The sequence below is a fragment of the Pinus tabuliformis genome, chromosome 1_2 (assembly GCF_031772625.1).
Source record: "Pinus tabuliformis cultivar Carrire ecotype Pingquan chromosome 1_2, CPIR1, whole genome shotgun sequence".
Taxonomy (NCBI): Eukaryota; Viridiplantae; Streptophyta; class Pinopsida; order Pinales; family Pinaceae; genus Pinus; species Pinus tabuliformis.
Window position 1 is genome coordinate 116632691 of NC_142298.1, and position 17011 is coordinate 116649701.

The 17011-nt window shown below is 38.1% G+C and overlaps 1 protein-coding gene across 1 annotated transcript; it reads right to left on the reverse strand.

Annotated features, from left to right (window-relative positions):
* Positions 1-8921: 8921 nt before the first annotated feature.
* On the reverse strand, positions 8922-11070 carry LOC149204785 (protein kinase STUNTED-like). The gene is made up of 7 exons (XM_089397210.1): positions 10848-11070; positions 10471-10719; positions 10139-10299; positions 9910-9986; positions 9671-9818; positions 9419-9568; positions 8922-9212 (listed from the first exon to the last, which is right to left on the reverse strand). Exons 1-7 carry the CDS (start codon positions 11068-11070, stop codon positions 8940-8942), a joined length of 1281 nt encoding a protein of 426 aa, XP_089253336.1. The 3' UTR covers positions 8922-8939.
* Between the last annotated feature and the right edge of the window lie 5941 nt (positions 11071-17011).

Genomic DNA, 17011 nt, shown 5'->3' on the forward strand with positions numbered 1-17011 from the left:
GGTTCAGAGGTAAGCTACCTTTCAAATGCTTTGCTTGTGGAAGAGTAGGTCATTATGCTGCAAAATGTCCTTATAAGGATAAAGGAAAAGAACCTGCTAGATGGAACAAGAAACAAAGTGCAAATAAGAAAAGCTACTACACCCATGAAGATAGTGATGGCTTATCAAACAGTGATGAAGATGAACAAGGTAATAAATATAAGCTGTTAATGGCATTTGAAGATGATGATTATGAGGATGCTGTAGATGTGGATAATCTCTATAATGAAATTACTAGACTCAAGAGATGCATAGAAGAAAAGAGTGTGATCATTGATACTTTGCAATTTCAAATTGATGAAAAGGAAAAACATCTTGAAAAACTAGAAGGTGAAATTGTTGGTCTCAGAAAAGAAATTGAGAAAACAAAAGCTATTAATCTTAAGTTTGTCAAAGGATCTGAAACTTTGGATGAGATTATCAATGTGCAGCGGTCTCCTCTAAACAAGACAGGTTTGGGCTATAATGGAGAAACCTCTCAAGCATCCACCTCAAAAAGTTATCTTGATGCAGCAAGAAGAAATGAGCAGAAGAACAATGAAGATAATCAGGTAAAGCAGGGACGAATTACAAACAGAAACTATCAGGGACAATCCTTCTTAAGGGTGAACAAAAGCTACAACCAACCACAGGTAAAATCTTCTCAGTTTGGCACAAGAATAGATGAAAATAGAAATTACAATCAGTTGGCTGGTAGATTCAATAACCGCAGAAGCTTCTTCAATGGACAATGCTTTTCTTGCCATAACTTTGGTCACAAAGCAGCTCAATGTGTTGCATATAAAACAATCATGACTAGGGAAGCTCAAAAACAAAGAAGTATGACAGGGATTACAAAGAGGACCTATAACAACTTTTCGGTTCTTGAAAATGAAGTTGAATGTTCTATTTGCAATAATTTTGGTCATAAAGAATCTGAATGCAGGAGCAGGTTTCAGGAGAAAAAGGAACAAGCCACGAGCACCAAAAAATGGAGAATAAAGGAACCTCAGACAGAAAGATGTGGGATAGCTTTTTATGCAGAAGGACAGGAAAATCTATGGTACATTGACAGTGGATGTTCGAAACATATGACAGGTGATAAAGAAAAACTTGAATCTTATTCTACTTTAGAAAAGGGAAAGAAAGTTTCTTTTGGAAATGATACTCCTGCAACTATAAAAGGAAAAGGTATTGCTCCTTTGAAAGAAAAGGTCAAGGCTGGAAATGTTTTGTATGTTGATGGATTGAAGCATAATCTACTAAGTGTCAGCCAGATGTGTGATCAAAAAACCGAGGTTATTTTCAGATCGAATGGATGTCTTGTTCGTGATCTTGATACAGGTAAAACAGTTCTCAAAGGCAAAAGAACTCCAAATAATCTGTACATATTTGAAGAAGGACAACAACAATGCTATCTTAGCAAGGATGAAGAGCACTGGTTATGGCATCGAAGGTTGGGACATCTAAGCTTCTCACAAATAAGAAAAGCATGCAAATATCAGGCAGTTCGCGATCTTCCAGATATCAAAATTCCAGACAACACCATATGCAAATCTTGTCAGTTTGGAAAGGAAACCAGAACTAACTTTCCAGAGAAGGAAGGATCAGCTAGCTTGCCTCTTGAGCTAGTCCATACAGATGTATGTGGTCCATTTAGGAAAAGGACACCTCGAGGAGAAGAATATCTGATATTATTCATTGATGATTTCTCAAGGTTTGTTTGGTTAGGGCTTATGAAGCACAAAGATGAAGCATTCGAAAAATTCAAATCCTTCAAAGCATTGGCTGAAAATGAATCAGGACACAAAATTAAGTGCCTCAGATCTGACAGAGGTGGGGAGTTCACATCAAATGAATTTTTCGATTTCTGTGATGAACATGGGATAAGAAGAGAATTCTCTACAGCTAGAACTCCTCAGCAAAATGGGGTTGTGGAAAGAATGAACAGAACTATCCAACAAATGGCTCGTGCTATGCTCGATGAATCAGGTACTCCTGCAACCTTCTGGGTTGAAGCTGCACATGCTGCTGTTATCATTCTTAACAAAACAAATGTCCGAGTCAACAGCACTCAAACACCTCATGAGCTTTGGAGTGGTAAAACTCCTTCCGTGAAGCATTTCAAAATCTTTGGGAGCAAATGTTATATTAAGAATACTGATGAGAAACTTGGCAAACTTGAACCTAGAGCAGATGAGGGCATTCTTCTTGGTTATTCTCCACATAGCAAAGCATACAAGTGCTACAATAAAAGACTTGGCAGAATTGTTGACAGTATTGATATAGTGGTTGATGAGAAGGGATATATTCCTAGGCAAGTTCATCATGAAGACATTGAAGAAGATGAAGGTTACTCTCAAAGGCAAAATGATGAAGAAGAAGAACCTCAAGAAGAAGAAGAATCTCAAGAAGAACCAGAGGAGCAGACAAGAATAGAAGAGAAGACTCCATCCAGATATGTCCAAAAGAATCATCCAGAAACTCAGATTGTGGGGCAGAAAGAAGCAGGAGTACAAACAAGAAGGACACTTGCAGAAGCTTCAAGCTACTTGGCACTACTCTCCTCCATTGAACCACAAAATGTGAAAGAGGCATGCAAAGATGAATGTTGGGTCAAAGCAATGGATGAAGAACTTGAGCAAATCGAAAAGAACAACACTTGGGAATTAGTTCCTAGACCAAAAGATAAGAATGTAATAGGAACAAAATGGGTCTTCAAGAATAAATTAAATGAAAATGGAGAAGTAATTAGAAACAAGGCCAGACTTGTTTGTAAAGGGTATGCACAGCAAGAAGGAATAGATTTTGAAGAGACCTTTGCTCCTGTGGCAAGACTAGAGGCCATCCGAATGTTCCTTGCTCTCTCAAGCTTTCAAAACTTCAAGGTATTTCAAATGGACGTGAAATCAGCCTTCCTGAATGGAGACTTAGAAGAAGAAGTATATATTGAGCAGCCAGATGGTTTCATTCTTGGGAATGACCCAAACCTTGTATGCAGATTGAAAAAGGCACTCTATGGACTCAAACAAGCTCCAAGGGCTTGGTACTATCGGTTGGACAAATATCTTCACCAACAAGGCTTTTCAAAAGGATCAGCAGATAGCAATCTCTATATAAAAGTTGAAAATAACAAATTGCTAATTCTTGTTGTTTATGTAGATGATATTATTTTTGGCAGCAATGAAGAGACTATGAGTCAAAACTTTGCCTTGGTTATGAAGAAAGAATTCGAAATGTCACTTCTTGGAGAATTGACATATTTTCTTGGATTGCAAATCCAACAAAATGAAGGAGGTATCTTCTTGTCTCAAACCAAATACCTCAAGCAGATCTTGAAGAAGTATGGCATGGAAGAGTCAAAGCCAGTATGTACACCCATGGTTACAGGATGCAGCCTCAGTGCAAATGATGAATCAGCAGCAGTTCACCAACCCACTTATAGATCCATGATTGGGAGTTTGCTTTATTTGACAGGTACTCGACCAGATATTACACATGCAGTAGGAATGGTTGGAAGATTTCAAGCCAAACCAAAGGAAACTCATCTTCAGGCAGTCAAAAGAATCTTCAAATATCTTCAAGGGACCCAAAACTATGGCTTATGGTATCCTAGAAATACAGATCTCACTCTTCATGCTTACACAGATGCAGATTGGGCTGGAAGTGTGGATGATAGGAAAAGCACAAGTGGAGGTGCTTTCTTCATGGGTTCCAAATTAGTATCTTGGTTCAGCAAGAAACAAAGTTCGATTGCCTTATCTACAGCTGAAGCAGAATATGTGGCTGCAGCATCTTGTTGCACACAACTTCTTTGGATGATGCAGACCTTGCAGGACTTTCAAATCACTTGCACTCCACCTGTCTCTATCTTATGTGATAATACAAGTGCAATCAGCATTTCAAAGAATCCAGTCATGCACTCAAAGACCAAGCACATACCAATCAAGTACCATTTTCTTCGGGAACAAGTGCTTGAGCAGAAGGTCAAGTTGGAGTATGTTCCTTCTAAGGAGCAAGTTGCTGATATTCTCACAAAACCACTGCCCAGGGAAACTTTTGAATATCTCAGACAAAAGCTTGGAGTAGTTGATGCTTCATCCTGTTGTTGAAGTTTGTTTGTTCTACAGAAAAGTTGGTATACGCAGGTTACGGAAGGGATATGCGCGTATATACACGGATTCATGATGGGTAAGTCGCGTATATGTTGGACGCTTGTTGCAGAAAGTATATCCGCGTACATACGCTGTTTTATACAGGAAAAATCGCGTATATGAAGTTCTGAACAGCAATGGGAATGTCAGAATTCTTCAGGCACAGTTTCAGGGAGTGCAACAGGCACAGGTTCAGGGGGAGCAGCTTAAAAGTCTCATAAAGCATTGTTGCCATTCAGATGTTTTGGTTGTTGGTTTCAGGAGAAGGAGCTCAGAAAGAAATCCTGGTTGCTGATCTAACAAGATGTTTATCAGATGCTGCTGGTGCCTTTCCTAAGTCTTGGTCTAGATCTGTTGTCTCTATGTCATGTATCTCTCTTGTCATATCTCTTTTATGGTGTCAAGGTCATGTAACGGCCTATGTTGGTTTCCCCACTATGCCTGGGATGAATGCTGTAATATAATTGGTTGTTTCTGATATGTCCCCTCTTGGTAGGGAGTATGGATGTATGTATTGAGTCTTTTGGTGATAGGACGGTCCCTTATGGTGTATAAGTCTTGGTTCTTGTTGAAGAACATCTTTTGCAGATCTGGCCTACTGTTAGGGGGAGCACGAGTCAGCACAGCCAAGCAGAGGTATCAGCATGTCCTCAGGGGGAGCACAGCCCTTTGCCCTTGATGTCAAAGGGGGAGAGTGACTTGGTGTGGTGGTTGCCATCAAGTCCAAAGGGGGAGAGTGACTTGGTGTGGTGGTTGCCATCAAGTCCAAAGGGGGAGATTGTTGGCATTATGATTCAAGTGTTGTCCTTGATGGCAACTCACTCAGAGGATGGTACAGGTGCTCAGAGGTTGGTACAGGTGATGGCAACTTAATCAGAAGACATATCTTAGTACAGCATGCCAAGGAAGTTCATATACGCATGTTCGTTAAGCCCAAGTCGCGTGTACACGCTAGTTGGATTCATAAAAAGCGCGTGTATGTGGAAAAGTATCTTTGGTCCATGGTGGTTAGTCCTTGGAAGTTGTGCCTATGATTTCGGACCATTGTGCCTCGACGGGCGTGTCGATCTCTAGTTTTGAAGTTGATGGTATTGTGTTACTATGGTTTTGGCTCTTGGTATTGAGATAGGCCTAAGACTATATAAGGAGAAGAAGATCATTAGGCAAAATCATCTTTCGACAAGGCTTGAATATCTAAGAGAGAAAGAGATCTGATATGCAGGTTCTGGGTTGCTTGATCTAAGCCAAGGAGAGATCACATCGGTTGATGGAAGACTAGATCTAAGGATAGATCGGGATCTAATGGTTTGAAATGCACTATCATGATATGGTTGATTATGCGTATTTCTAGATCTGCATATTGTCGCAATGTTATGTTCTGGGTCTAACTAATGTCTGGTACAGCTGCAAATTGAGAAAGTTTATTTTTAGATCTGTACGCAGGTTGGCTTCGGTAAAAGCGCGTGTATACGCGGGTTTTGCTCATTGAAGTAGCGTATATCTTTTGAAGCTTGATTTTGGGTTTACAGTGGGGTCTGACTGTTATTGCAGAGTTCTGTAGTCTGCTCTGTGTTCTGGTAACTGGTGATTGACAGGGTTCAGTGGTTCAGTGATTCAAAGTTTGGTTGTTTTATGCTTCAATGATCTATTGTGGAAATTGAATGAATTGTGGTCTTCAGATTGTAATGTTGTGCTTCAGGAATATCCAAGTCTGAAAATGTATGAAAAGTGATACCTGAAAGAAAGAAGATTGTAGGTCAGCACCTACGTACTAGTATCTTGGCTAGTACAAGAGCAAAGGGGGTTGGAGCTCCCTTCCAAGGAAGTTTGGAGAATGAGAGAAGGTTGTAGCCTTCTGCAGGTTGTAGCCTGCATACTGGTATAAGGCTGCACCAGTACAAAAGATTGTAAACTGAAGTTTCATATTAAAGAAAGATAGAGACAACTTGCAGCAGGTGGTTTTCACCCACATTGGGTTTCCACCTTATATCTTGGTGTTCATGTGTGTGGCTTTTGATCTGTTCTGTTATACTGCACATGTTTACTGTTAATGTGGTGAATAATGTCCTGATGCACTTAACTGAAGAATAAGCTAACTAAATTGTGAGTTTTCTTCTTATACGCTGTTTTACTTAGTCACAGTAGCGTGTACACGCTGGTTCACTTAACTGAAGTAGCGTATATGTTTCTGAGCATTGAAAAAGTTTGATTGATCTGATAATACTGATTCACCCCCCCTCTCAGTATTATTTCCAACAGGTACATTCTCTTGGAGAAATCGACCTGCATGTTAGGATGTAAATAAGTTCCAATTAAACAGAACATTTTTATTTGAGGGGAATTGAGGTCCAAAAGAGCAGAGTTCTTGGCAGAGGAACAATATAACTGCAAACACCCATTCAATATCTATGACTGTAGATTGAAGTTCTGCAACCTTGGAAGCACTATTGAGTACTTAACCAGAGCTGTAGAATCATTGGTACTTTATTAGATTTGATATGCAATACAATGCTTGATTCGCCTTGATTCCCATTTATTCTGTTTAATTTCTACATACTGATTCCTACTGATACCGTTCCAACTGCTTGAAACAATAACATTTTCAAAAGGTCTCTTTCACTCTCACTTCAATTAGAACAGTACCCCTTTCTCTACTACATTCATGCACATATGCTTACATTTCCAATTCTGCAGATTGGTTTTCATGAAATTAACCAATACTTGTTTTGCATCTAACGAATTCACATAACTAAACAAAGCACTGAAAATATCACCAGAACTGAGTGGCCTCTCTAGTATTACAAGAAGATTTATTCAAAAGAAACAAGAAGTTATTTTAAACTACCCTAGAACAAGTCCATGTGGATGCTTATTTATGACATGCCACAATGCTGTCCATCAAAATATTTTCCTAAAAACTGTCTCTATATTGGGTTTCAATGGTAGGAGTTTTAGAGTTTTCCCTGATGATGACTTGATTTTAAAATAACTTACTTACTTGGGACCATTCACCCTTAATTTCAGAGGTGGTCGTGGTAGAGAAGGCAGGCACTCATCTAACAGTCGAAAGCCCTTTACAAAGGGGAATGGTACCAGCATAGAGAAGAAACACAGACGGTTTGAAGAGGATGATGGATCTGCCAAAGATGAACGATCAAATAAGGTCCAAAAGCTGGAAAATGATGGTGAATTACAGGCATCTGAGACTTCCAAAGTTGCTGAGGATAATTGAGCACCTCAGATGATTCAGTAGACCATGCCATACGCTTTATTTTTTTTATTGATTATAGCTTTATTTTCTTGAACAAATTTTGGGTTTCATATTGTATTTCTTGCCTTTTCTTTTTTCCCTACAAAAGGTGTAGGCATTAAAAATTTTGAAGTTAGAGATGTAGGATAGTTTTAATGTTTTGGATTTGAAGGCTGAATTTTTTAAGGTGTAATGTTAGAGAACAGCTTTGCAATTACCTGAACTCGAGAAGCAGCGTTTCATGGCAATAAAAAATTGCCAAAATATAAATACTATATAATTATAAGTTGAGCTCATATATTTGCAAAATCTGTTAGATTCTTACAATTATTATTCTTTTAGTGATGAGATTAGTATGTTGTTAAGTCAGCAGAATGGTACCTGTCTCTTCATGTTATTATGTAGCAAAATGGTACCATGGAAGGAATATGACCCACGAACATATAGTGGTGGAATTTTACACAACCTAAACCATTCTTATTGAATTTTGTGGATATTGTCATGATTATGGCTTGGTAATTAAATAAAAAGTAATTAGGTTCAGTCCTTTAGTTATTGCTATTGTTAACCATAAATCCTTCCATCGATGGAAACATTTCTATGGATGAAAAGTGAAAATGCAGTGTGGTGTGTGCTGTGATATCCTTGAAGATGAATAAATGCATTCTACTGTGTAGCTTTTAACTTTTGATTCTCATTAATACCATAGTATTCACCGGTACACCTTTGCATTGTCTTCTGTGATATTCAACCTGAATCAAACCCTGCATCTGTTCATTCCTGATATTATGCAATAAAAATTGCTAGTGTTATAAATGAAATTTGAAAATTAGACATGGCTACTCTGTTTTAATAGTTGGTGAATGCTAACCATTAACTATTTGAACCCTTGGTCCTTTTGTTAGACCAAAAACGCATCAGGCATGGCCCTTATGGCGCATCAAAGAAGGATCTCAAGCTTCAGCACATTTGATCCATTTGATCAATCAACCTGACATCCATGAGAACTGGTTAGTAGTGGGTAGTTCTTTCTACGGTTCTCTCCACCACTTCTGAATTGACAATATAGTAGCATTACCAAAAAGTTACTCTTCTTGGTACTTGTCTACCCAGAGCAGTGTAATGAACACCGTAGATCCATTTTCACTATTTACATGAGATTGACAGTAAAAGGTAGAAATGTGGACACGACACTGAAAAAATCAGCATGCGAACAAAAGATGCCAACTAGTCAAACATTGCTCAGATCTGCAGCCAAGATAATGGAGTACTGACATCTTGATCTTCCTTTCCGCCCATGAGCTTGCTTCTAACTTCAAGGAATGCTTTAACGAAGTCAATGTTATTGTTCAATCCCTAGTTTTCATACAATCCTTAGCTATTCTTTGAGGTCTAGCATAATACGTCACATTCCTGGCCATATAAGAATATGAAACCACTGTGGCCATGGGAAACTTATAAAGAAACCATAAACAAATGTATTGCTGGAAACGAAACTCACTTCTTTTAATCTTGAATTAAAAGCTTGATGAATTGCTACATCGGCGCAGTCCGTAATCTTCCAAAGAATTGTTTGTTGGCAAAATGCCCACACTATGATCTGTGCTACTAAGTGATACCGTATCATCATCCACCCCAAGCATGGCAAGGGTGAGATGGGTTTGTATATCATGCCCCCCCTGATTTTCTACAATGTCATCCTCATCTGAAGTATCCATATCCTTGATCATTGTATTCTGGCACCACGCCCAGTCAGTCCTCTCATCTTCTCCTTGTAGTAGTTTTAAAATCTGCCATTAATCATATCTTGGTATTAAAGAGTAAGCAGAGATGAACAGATGTGGTTAACATAGAGTGTTTTATAGCTAAAAGAAAATGTAAGAAAAATTGCACCCTAAAGTAATTTTTGCAGGTAAAGAATACCCTCAAAAAACACACGAGGTAGTAAAAACAAGCCCCTGAAGCATATAGAAATGAATAGAGGAAGATAAATTACTCGGCTCATGCAAGGACGGTAATGAGATGTTTCCCTTAGACAAAGCGTAGCAGCAAGCATCATTCTATGCATTTCATTTGTATCATAAACATTTTGCAAACATTTGTCAGCAAGACTTTCCATATTCCCATCCTGTAAGAGTGGTCTTGCCTGGTTTCAACATTTACAGAAGGTTAAACATGAGCCCCTAATAAGGATAATCAATATAAATAAACATGAAGAAGAGAGTCAACTGTAAAAACCAGGACTTACCCACATAATCAGGCTTTCTTGACCCTTGGGACTTGCTGTATCAATTGGCTTCCTTCCAGTTATTAGCTCAAGAAGGACCACACCAAATGCATACACATCCGTCTTCTCATTAACCTTTCCATAAACAAAGTATTCTGGAGCAAGATACCTGTCAAACTACAATCACGATTAGTGAATTTACAAATTGGATAGCTTTAATCTGAAAATGGCCAATCGAAACTGGGAAGATGCTTACATACCCAAATGTTCCTAAAACATCGCTGCAAGTGATATATGAAGATGTTGGTACCCACCTTGCTAGCCCAAAATCTGACAACTATTATAATAACACGCACATTAATTCTGTTGAAATTTTTCATTAGTGCAGAATTCCAAGTTTCAGTTTACAAGTCTAGATCACTAAGATCTCTTCAAATACTGAATTGTGCAATTTAGTCTTGATTCTTCTTGCAGTAAAAAGATTTATACCTGTGGTTCAAACTCTTCAGAAAGCAAGATATTGGAAGACTTTACATCTCCATGAATGACAGATTGAGAAAAGCCATTATGCAAGTAATCTAATGCTTCAGCAACTCCTACAGCCACTTTTAATCGCACTTTCCAAGGAAGTATTGGCTTTTCCTCTCCTCCTAAAAAATATATACATAGTCAGTAGCTAGGACTATAATCAAATCTCAGAAAAGAGAAAATGAAAGACCCTGCCATACAATACATAACACTATGATGCTTAAAACGTACTACTGCTTAATATTTCTACACGATTTCATGATTCTTAAAATGCAATACTATTGAGTATATACCATGGAGATTCTCTTCAAGGTTTCCTCTGGATACAAAATTATACACCAGAAGGCGGTTAAGGCCTTCTGCACAGTAACCGATAAGTGTAATGACATGGTTGTGCTTCAATAGAGTAAGAATCTCAACTTCAGAAAGAAGCTCTTGCTCTGTTTTGGATGATGAATTCAAGATTTTCACTGCCACTGATTGTCCATCAGGAAGAAATCCTCTGTACACCTTACTGCAGCCTCCTCTTCCTATAAAATTCCCTGCAAGAATAAGGATGTTACATAATTGAATTGAGTTCACAAGGTTAATATACATTTCAAGGGAAATTTCCCATTCAAAACAGAAGCACACAAATGAAAAACTCCATGAGGAAAACTACAAATGCAACCTGTTGAAAAACTAGAAGTAGCAGATTGCAACTCCTGATATGTAAAATGCCTGCAGGTTTTACTTTGACAAAGGAACTCTAATCTCCTTGCCAAACAATTTTCTTCTCGATCAGAATCATTCTGTTGACTGCAAGGAAACCCTTCTTCTTTAGAGCATGCTTCAATTGGTGCTACCTCATTTGAAGACCGAGCTTCATGTTCATAGTTGCAAACCTTCTGCATAATCTATCCTTTCAAATGAAGCTCTCCAGTTGCCTGTGTAAGCCTATTTGGCAACTGTAGTGCCCATTCAACTACAGATGTTTGTTTTGATGTAGACTGTGGAGTAGGAAGCTTGGTCAGTGAATCGGCTCCACGTAAGAGGGGCCATCCAGGTACTGATTCTCCTTTCTCTGTAATCAGTCCCGAAGTCGCCCTTTTGGGAACCTTTTGGTTAAGAACTACCCACTACTAACCAGTTCTCATGGATGCCATAACAAAAGGGAGAAGCATGCCAAGGAAAATGGCATGAGTAAAGAAGAAATTGAAAAGGAGATTTATGAGTTGAAGGAGAGAATCAACATAGTCAAAATGAGGCTTGAAAGAGAATACCAAAGGTAGAGATGGGACCTAAGGAAGAAGGCCAAATTACTTGTCAGAAAAAAGATTTTAAGAGGAAGACCCCTAAAGCTAGAAAGCTAGGGAGGAAGATGAAGCACCTGTTGAGCCTAAAGTTGAATTAGTTCACTATTTTGAACCAGAGCAGGAAATAGTCCTTGATGATGAGGAAGATGTTGAAGAGAGACTATCAGAGAGTCTCATGGACTGCATAAAGAGTTCAAATCAACATATGGATTTGTTGATAGAAGATATGGTGGAAAAAGCATCATAACAGTAGAGGGAGCTACACAAAGAGGATGTCGATGAGACAATAAATGAAAGTCTCATGGGAGGTTAGCTAGAAGTGCTCGTAACATATATACCATATGGGGCTAAAGAGCTTGGTGATTATGATACTGATGCTATGTGTATAGATGCAGATGATAAGGATTTTCAAGAGGGACAATCATTCATAGTTGTCATAAGAATAGAAGAAAGAGAAGGAGTACCTTCCTAAAGCATGGAAGGAAGACAAAATTTGATGTTGGAGGCATCAGAAGAGGCCAGGTAACCTTTTATTTTTAAAATTGGTGAATTTTATGTGAATGCATGCTTTGCATGTGAGGAGAACGAGAGCACTAAATTGATCCAAGAAATCCAAATTGAGGTAGTAGATGCTAGACAATCCTCAAGGAAGGATGAGTTTCCAAAAGGAAAAAACAATGCATAATGAAGCCAAGATAACCTTGCAAGCAATTTTCAGAAGTGACCATGGATCCTAGCAGCCATGTGAAAGATGGATAACAAAACCAAGTTTATGTTAAGACAAGGAAGGAGGCAAAATTATCCCTCAAATGTCATTAAGGAGGAGGCCTTGAACAATCAAAGAATGCATCTATAAGAGAGAAATTGTAGAAGAGGGGATGAACAACATCATGATGCAATGTTCTTTAGAGATCAGTTGATCAATCCAAGGTTTAAGGATTGGCTTGAGTAACATTGTTCAAAGAATGCAATCAATAAGACAAAAGGTGTCGAGCTTATTGCTGCAACTGGAGAGCTTGGTTCAACAACAAGAATTATGAATGTTGGCACCCAAGGTATAGTACAATTAACCACAAAGAGAGACTCATTGTACTTAGTTGTAATATATAGACTGTTGTATAGACACTCTATATAACAGTGCAATTTGTCTTATAGCTTTACTAATTCTTTAGCAACAGTGCAATTTGTCTTCTTACCCTCCACAAGTCTTAACAATCAATTCTTCAATTATATGTTTAGCACCATTCACTTGAAGATAGGATAATTCTTCCCATCAAGCTTAACGTTGGGTAGAGGGATGCTTTAAGATGAAGCTATCCTCCCCCTTGCTCAACAATTCTCTACAGATCTCAGAACATAACCAAAGGTAATCTCAGGAACAGCGTACTATACTACTATGACAAAGAACCACAATTCTGAAAGAACCACAATAGTAGTATAGTACGCTGTAGAATTTCTTCCATCAGAGATTATTAGGGACAGAAATATCATTGCATATTAACTTGAGCTCACAATATGATACACCAAAATTATGTGACAAGGCCACTCGATGCATATGTTTGCGATTTCCTATGTTGAAGGTTCCAATAACCTTTGATTGTGGAAAATATCCTGGTCCCAATCATGTTTATGATCAAGGAAGCGAGTTATTTACTAGGCAAGATAATTTGCTTCCTTTTCCCCAGTTAGAACTATGCAATAATTGCATTGCCTAGTGAATGAAGTTTTTATACTTTTTGAGGGACCCGTAGCATCATCATCATTTGGACTGGAGTATTTGTGCTTGGCTGGGCTATTAATGGAAGCAGGGGGTTTACAGAAGGCCCTTGTTTATTATAAGGGGGCAATCAGGTTGAAGCCTATATTTGGATGTTCAATTGAGCCAAGGAAATGTATTAAAGGCTATGAGAGAGCTTCAAGATGTAATTTTGCGCTACCAACCAACAATCCAATTGTGTATTGACTATCTATTTGCCTTCGGGTATTTATCCAACGCTTTTTATGAACAAGAGTTGGCATTACCACTCTAGAAATATTCTATCATCCTGGACTCCATCTTTTTGGAGGTATAGAATAACCTGGGTGATGCATTGAAAATTTATGGGGAAAGTGGACGAAGAAATTGCTTGTTACCAGAACTACCTTCAAATTTAGGAAAATCATCCTCAGGCTCTGACAAATTCTGGGGGTATTTATATGGAATGGAATATGGTAAATTTGGTTGCTGCTCCTTTTTGTGGGATCCAACTGATATATAATGCAGGGGATGTCAAAGGTTCTCAAACAGTTTCCTTCAATTTTCCAAATGATAAGAAAACAATAAACGAGGTGGGAATTGCCATGGTCATGCTCAAAAATGTTGCAGAGGCTAAATTGAGGTCTATTGCAGGTACATGCATTTCTGAAGAACAAAACCAATATGTGGATTCTGAATCCATGTTCACACATATGGTTTTCAAAGAACATTGTCATGGGATTAAGCTTTCCAATAACAAGCAGTCACTTGAGAATAGAACAAAAGGATAACTTCTTATAGCTCCAGATGAAGATGCACTGAATGTTTTGGCAAACTTCATGGCTAATGAACAACGATATGTTGTATAAATTCTACATATTGACAACGTAGAACCAGATTATATTAACACAACATTGGTAACTGTCTTCCATAATTTTATAAGGGAGGATTTTGGTGACATTGTTGTATTCTTAATGAGGCAAGAGAGAATTGAAAGACTCCTGCAAAAGTAGGCTACAAATTTGTTTGAGAAAATATCACAATTATCTGTTGTTGTCGGAGTAGAAAATTGCCTTGGGATAATGGAGGTCCTTCCAAGTCCATGGTTGAACTCATTTCCACCAGCTATTCTGTGCTTATAGATACTACTCCAAGGGAACATAGCCTGGTCATTTCACATCCAAAGTTAACAATCGTGCAAAAAGAATCTTCAGACATAGAGCTGGATTTTGCAAATCTGAGTTTTGAGGTAGTCTCACAACTGGTAGGTTGGTTCGATGAACTAGCCAATGAGATTAATTCAAGTAGAAGGCCAATTAGTATACTTGATAATGAAGATCTTCAGACAACTAATCCTTATATAAAAAGTCTAGTGCGCCAGGTGGATGAGAATTGTCTTTCACTGAAATTAGATTGGCCTAGTCCTAATGCCATTAATAGAATGAGGCAGCCGAGAATGGAAGAAGAACGAATAAGGAAATGGAACATCAGTTTCATTGTTTTCATGACCAAAGCAGATGGTAAGGCAGCCGAGGATGAAATGCAAAAGTTTAGCTAGGGTGAATTGGTTACACTTCCTTTCCAAGACGATGAGCATCAAATGAACATGATCGACACCATGGCAATGTGTGTGGTTGATTGTAGTTGTGCTTATAAGCAAGAAATAATGGGAAGGGGACGTGACCTTCAATTGATGAATTTCTTAGTTGACCTTAGATTAAAGGAGCATACATACTACATTTTTCCGACCTATTCATTTTCTCAAGAAAAACTACTTCAAACACCGTAGACAAGGCTTTTCACCATGGTAACTGAAAGTGGACAATGGATACCACCATTTTTATCCCAACAGGAAGGCATGAGAAGTCTAGAAAAGGAGAAAGGTTGTAGTGCAACTTATACTGCTGGAAAGAGTGGGTGGGTTGATCTAGAGCGCTCCTCAATTGACAAACAAAAAGGCGGATTTGAAGACACATTGAAAGCCTTCACCCTGGAAAGAAATCAGATAAAAGAAGCTATGGATTTTTCCTTGGATAACATTGATGCCTCAGGGTTTGATGAGACTTGTGCATTATTGTGGGATATAGATACTTCTGTAAAGATGGGAAAATTTCCATATTCAAATACTTCTAGTGAATCTGACCCAAACAACAAAGATGACATTGTCTTAATTGATTCTGTAAGGGTAATTTTGTGGATAATAAGGAGAAATCTAATATTGGGAATGGAAACGCTTCTAGAGTCTATGGATGCCAAGCAAGGCTATGAGGAAATTTTGTTGCATGCTCAATCTGCTCACATGCTTCACTCTGGAATAAAACCAAGTTCAAATTTTGATCATACTATGTATGAAGATGTTATAGTCAAAGATATTATTTTGTGTTTGAAAGTAGCAAGCGAAGAGCAGTGGGAACAAATTGAGTGTGCAATCGATGATGGTACTGGGATTAACTTTCGATATGCACATGGGATTAACTTTCGATATGCTCTGGCCCTTATCACCACAATAAACAATATGACATACTGTGCCAAAGAAGCACAACATATTCAGTGAATTGAAATTTGAAATTCACCTATCATCTGATAAAATAACCCTGAAAATAAAAATGACCGCGTATTTTGACCAAAAACACCCAAGAACACATCTGGATTGCACAAAAATGAGCACAATCTACAGCTATAAGAAAGCTAACAGAATGAAAGGGAAAACCAAAGGAAAAAGAAACGGACATTTAACGAAATAGGCGTGATATAAGCAACAGATAAAACAGCAATGACCAAAAAGTTACTGCAAAAATGGTGCAGAAATATTATTTAAACCAACACGAACAATACATGGGAATCAGAAGCAGGAAGTTGCCTTCTCCATCACAATATTCTTCTTGGGATACTGGCAGACTGCAAACATCCAAATGCTGTAATATTTAGGGTAAGTACTGATAACTTTCCGTACCGACTGTTGTTGTTGCTGCTGCAGTGGCATGAGCCCATTCAAATCCAAGAAACAATGGATACCGAAACCAGAGAAGAATAAGCGGATTGAAATCTGAAAATGCAAGAATATCCCACCGAAACTGCTGCTGCTAGATTTGTGAACTAGGATGAAAAAACCTATTTCAAAACCATTTTTATACAAAAACCCAGGGAGCCATATACACCAAAACAGCGGGCTGAATCCCTCAAAACAGGGAGCCGCCCTCGCTCTGCCCTCCATTTCAAAATAAATCTAACATCCCATGACCAAATCGACCCTCACAAACCACTCCAGGGACCAAATCGACCCTCACAAACCACTCCCAAACCAGAAAAATCCAAACTGTAAATCAAAATGGGGGCGATTTTGATCAAATACCATTCCGCAAATATCAAAATGGGGCTATTTGATCAAAATACAATTCGGTTAGTTTATCCGCCCTGGGCTAAAATAAAAAAATAAATTAATTTTTAAATAAAATATGGGCTAATTATATAAAAAAAAAATATTATTTTAATTAAAAATTCGCCCCATTAAAATATAAAAAGCCTTAAATTTCGCCTTTGGGCGATTATTCGCCCCTAAAATTAACCTTGATCACAATCTAAAAATGTGAAAGTATGTGAAAATATATAGCAAGATACATTTAAGAAGACAATGGAATTAGAGGGATTATAAATAGTTTGGGTTTTGTCATCTTCCTCTAGATGATCTAGTGAATAATCTACTAACTCATCAATGGATTCTAATGCCATCTGAAAAACTTAATCTCCTTCAAGAGGAGAAACCTATGCTCACGATGGTAGTGACCTATACCGACATGATTTATT

Coding starts and splice junctions, on each gene's coding strand:
- LOC149204785 (XM_089397210.1), bottom strand. CDS start 11,070: ATGCAGAAGGTTTGCAACTATGAACATGAAGCTCGGTCTTCAAATGAG. Junction 9,987..10,138: donor CTGAAGAGTTTGAACCACAG/GTATAAATCTTT, acceptor TTATTATAATAG/TTGTCAGATTTTGGGCTAGC. Junction 9,213..9,418: donor ACCGTCCTTGCATGAGCCGA/GTAATTTATCTT, acceptor GATTAATGGCAG/ATTTTAAAACTACTACAAGG.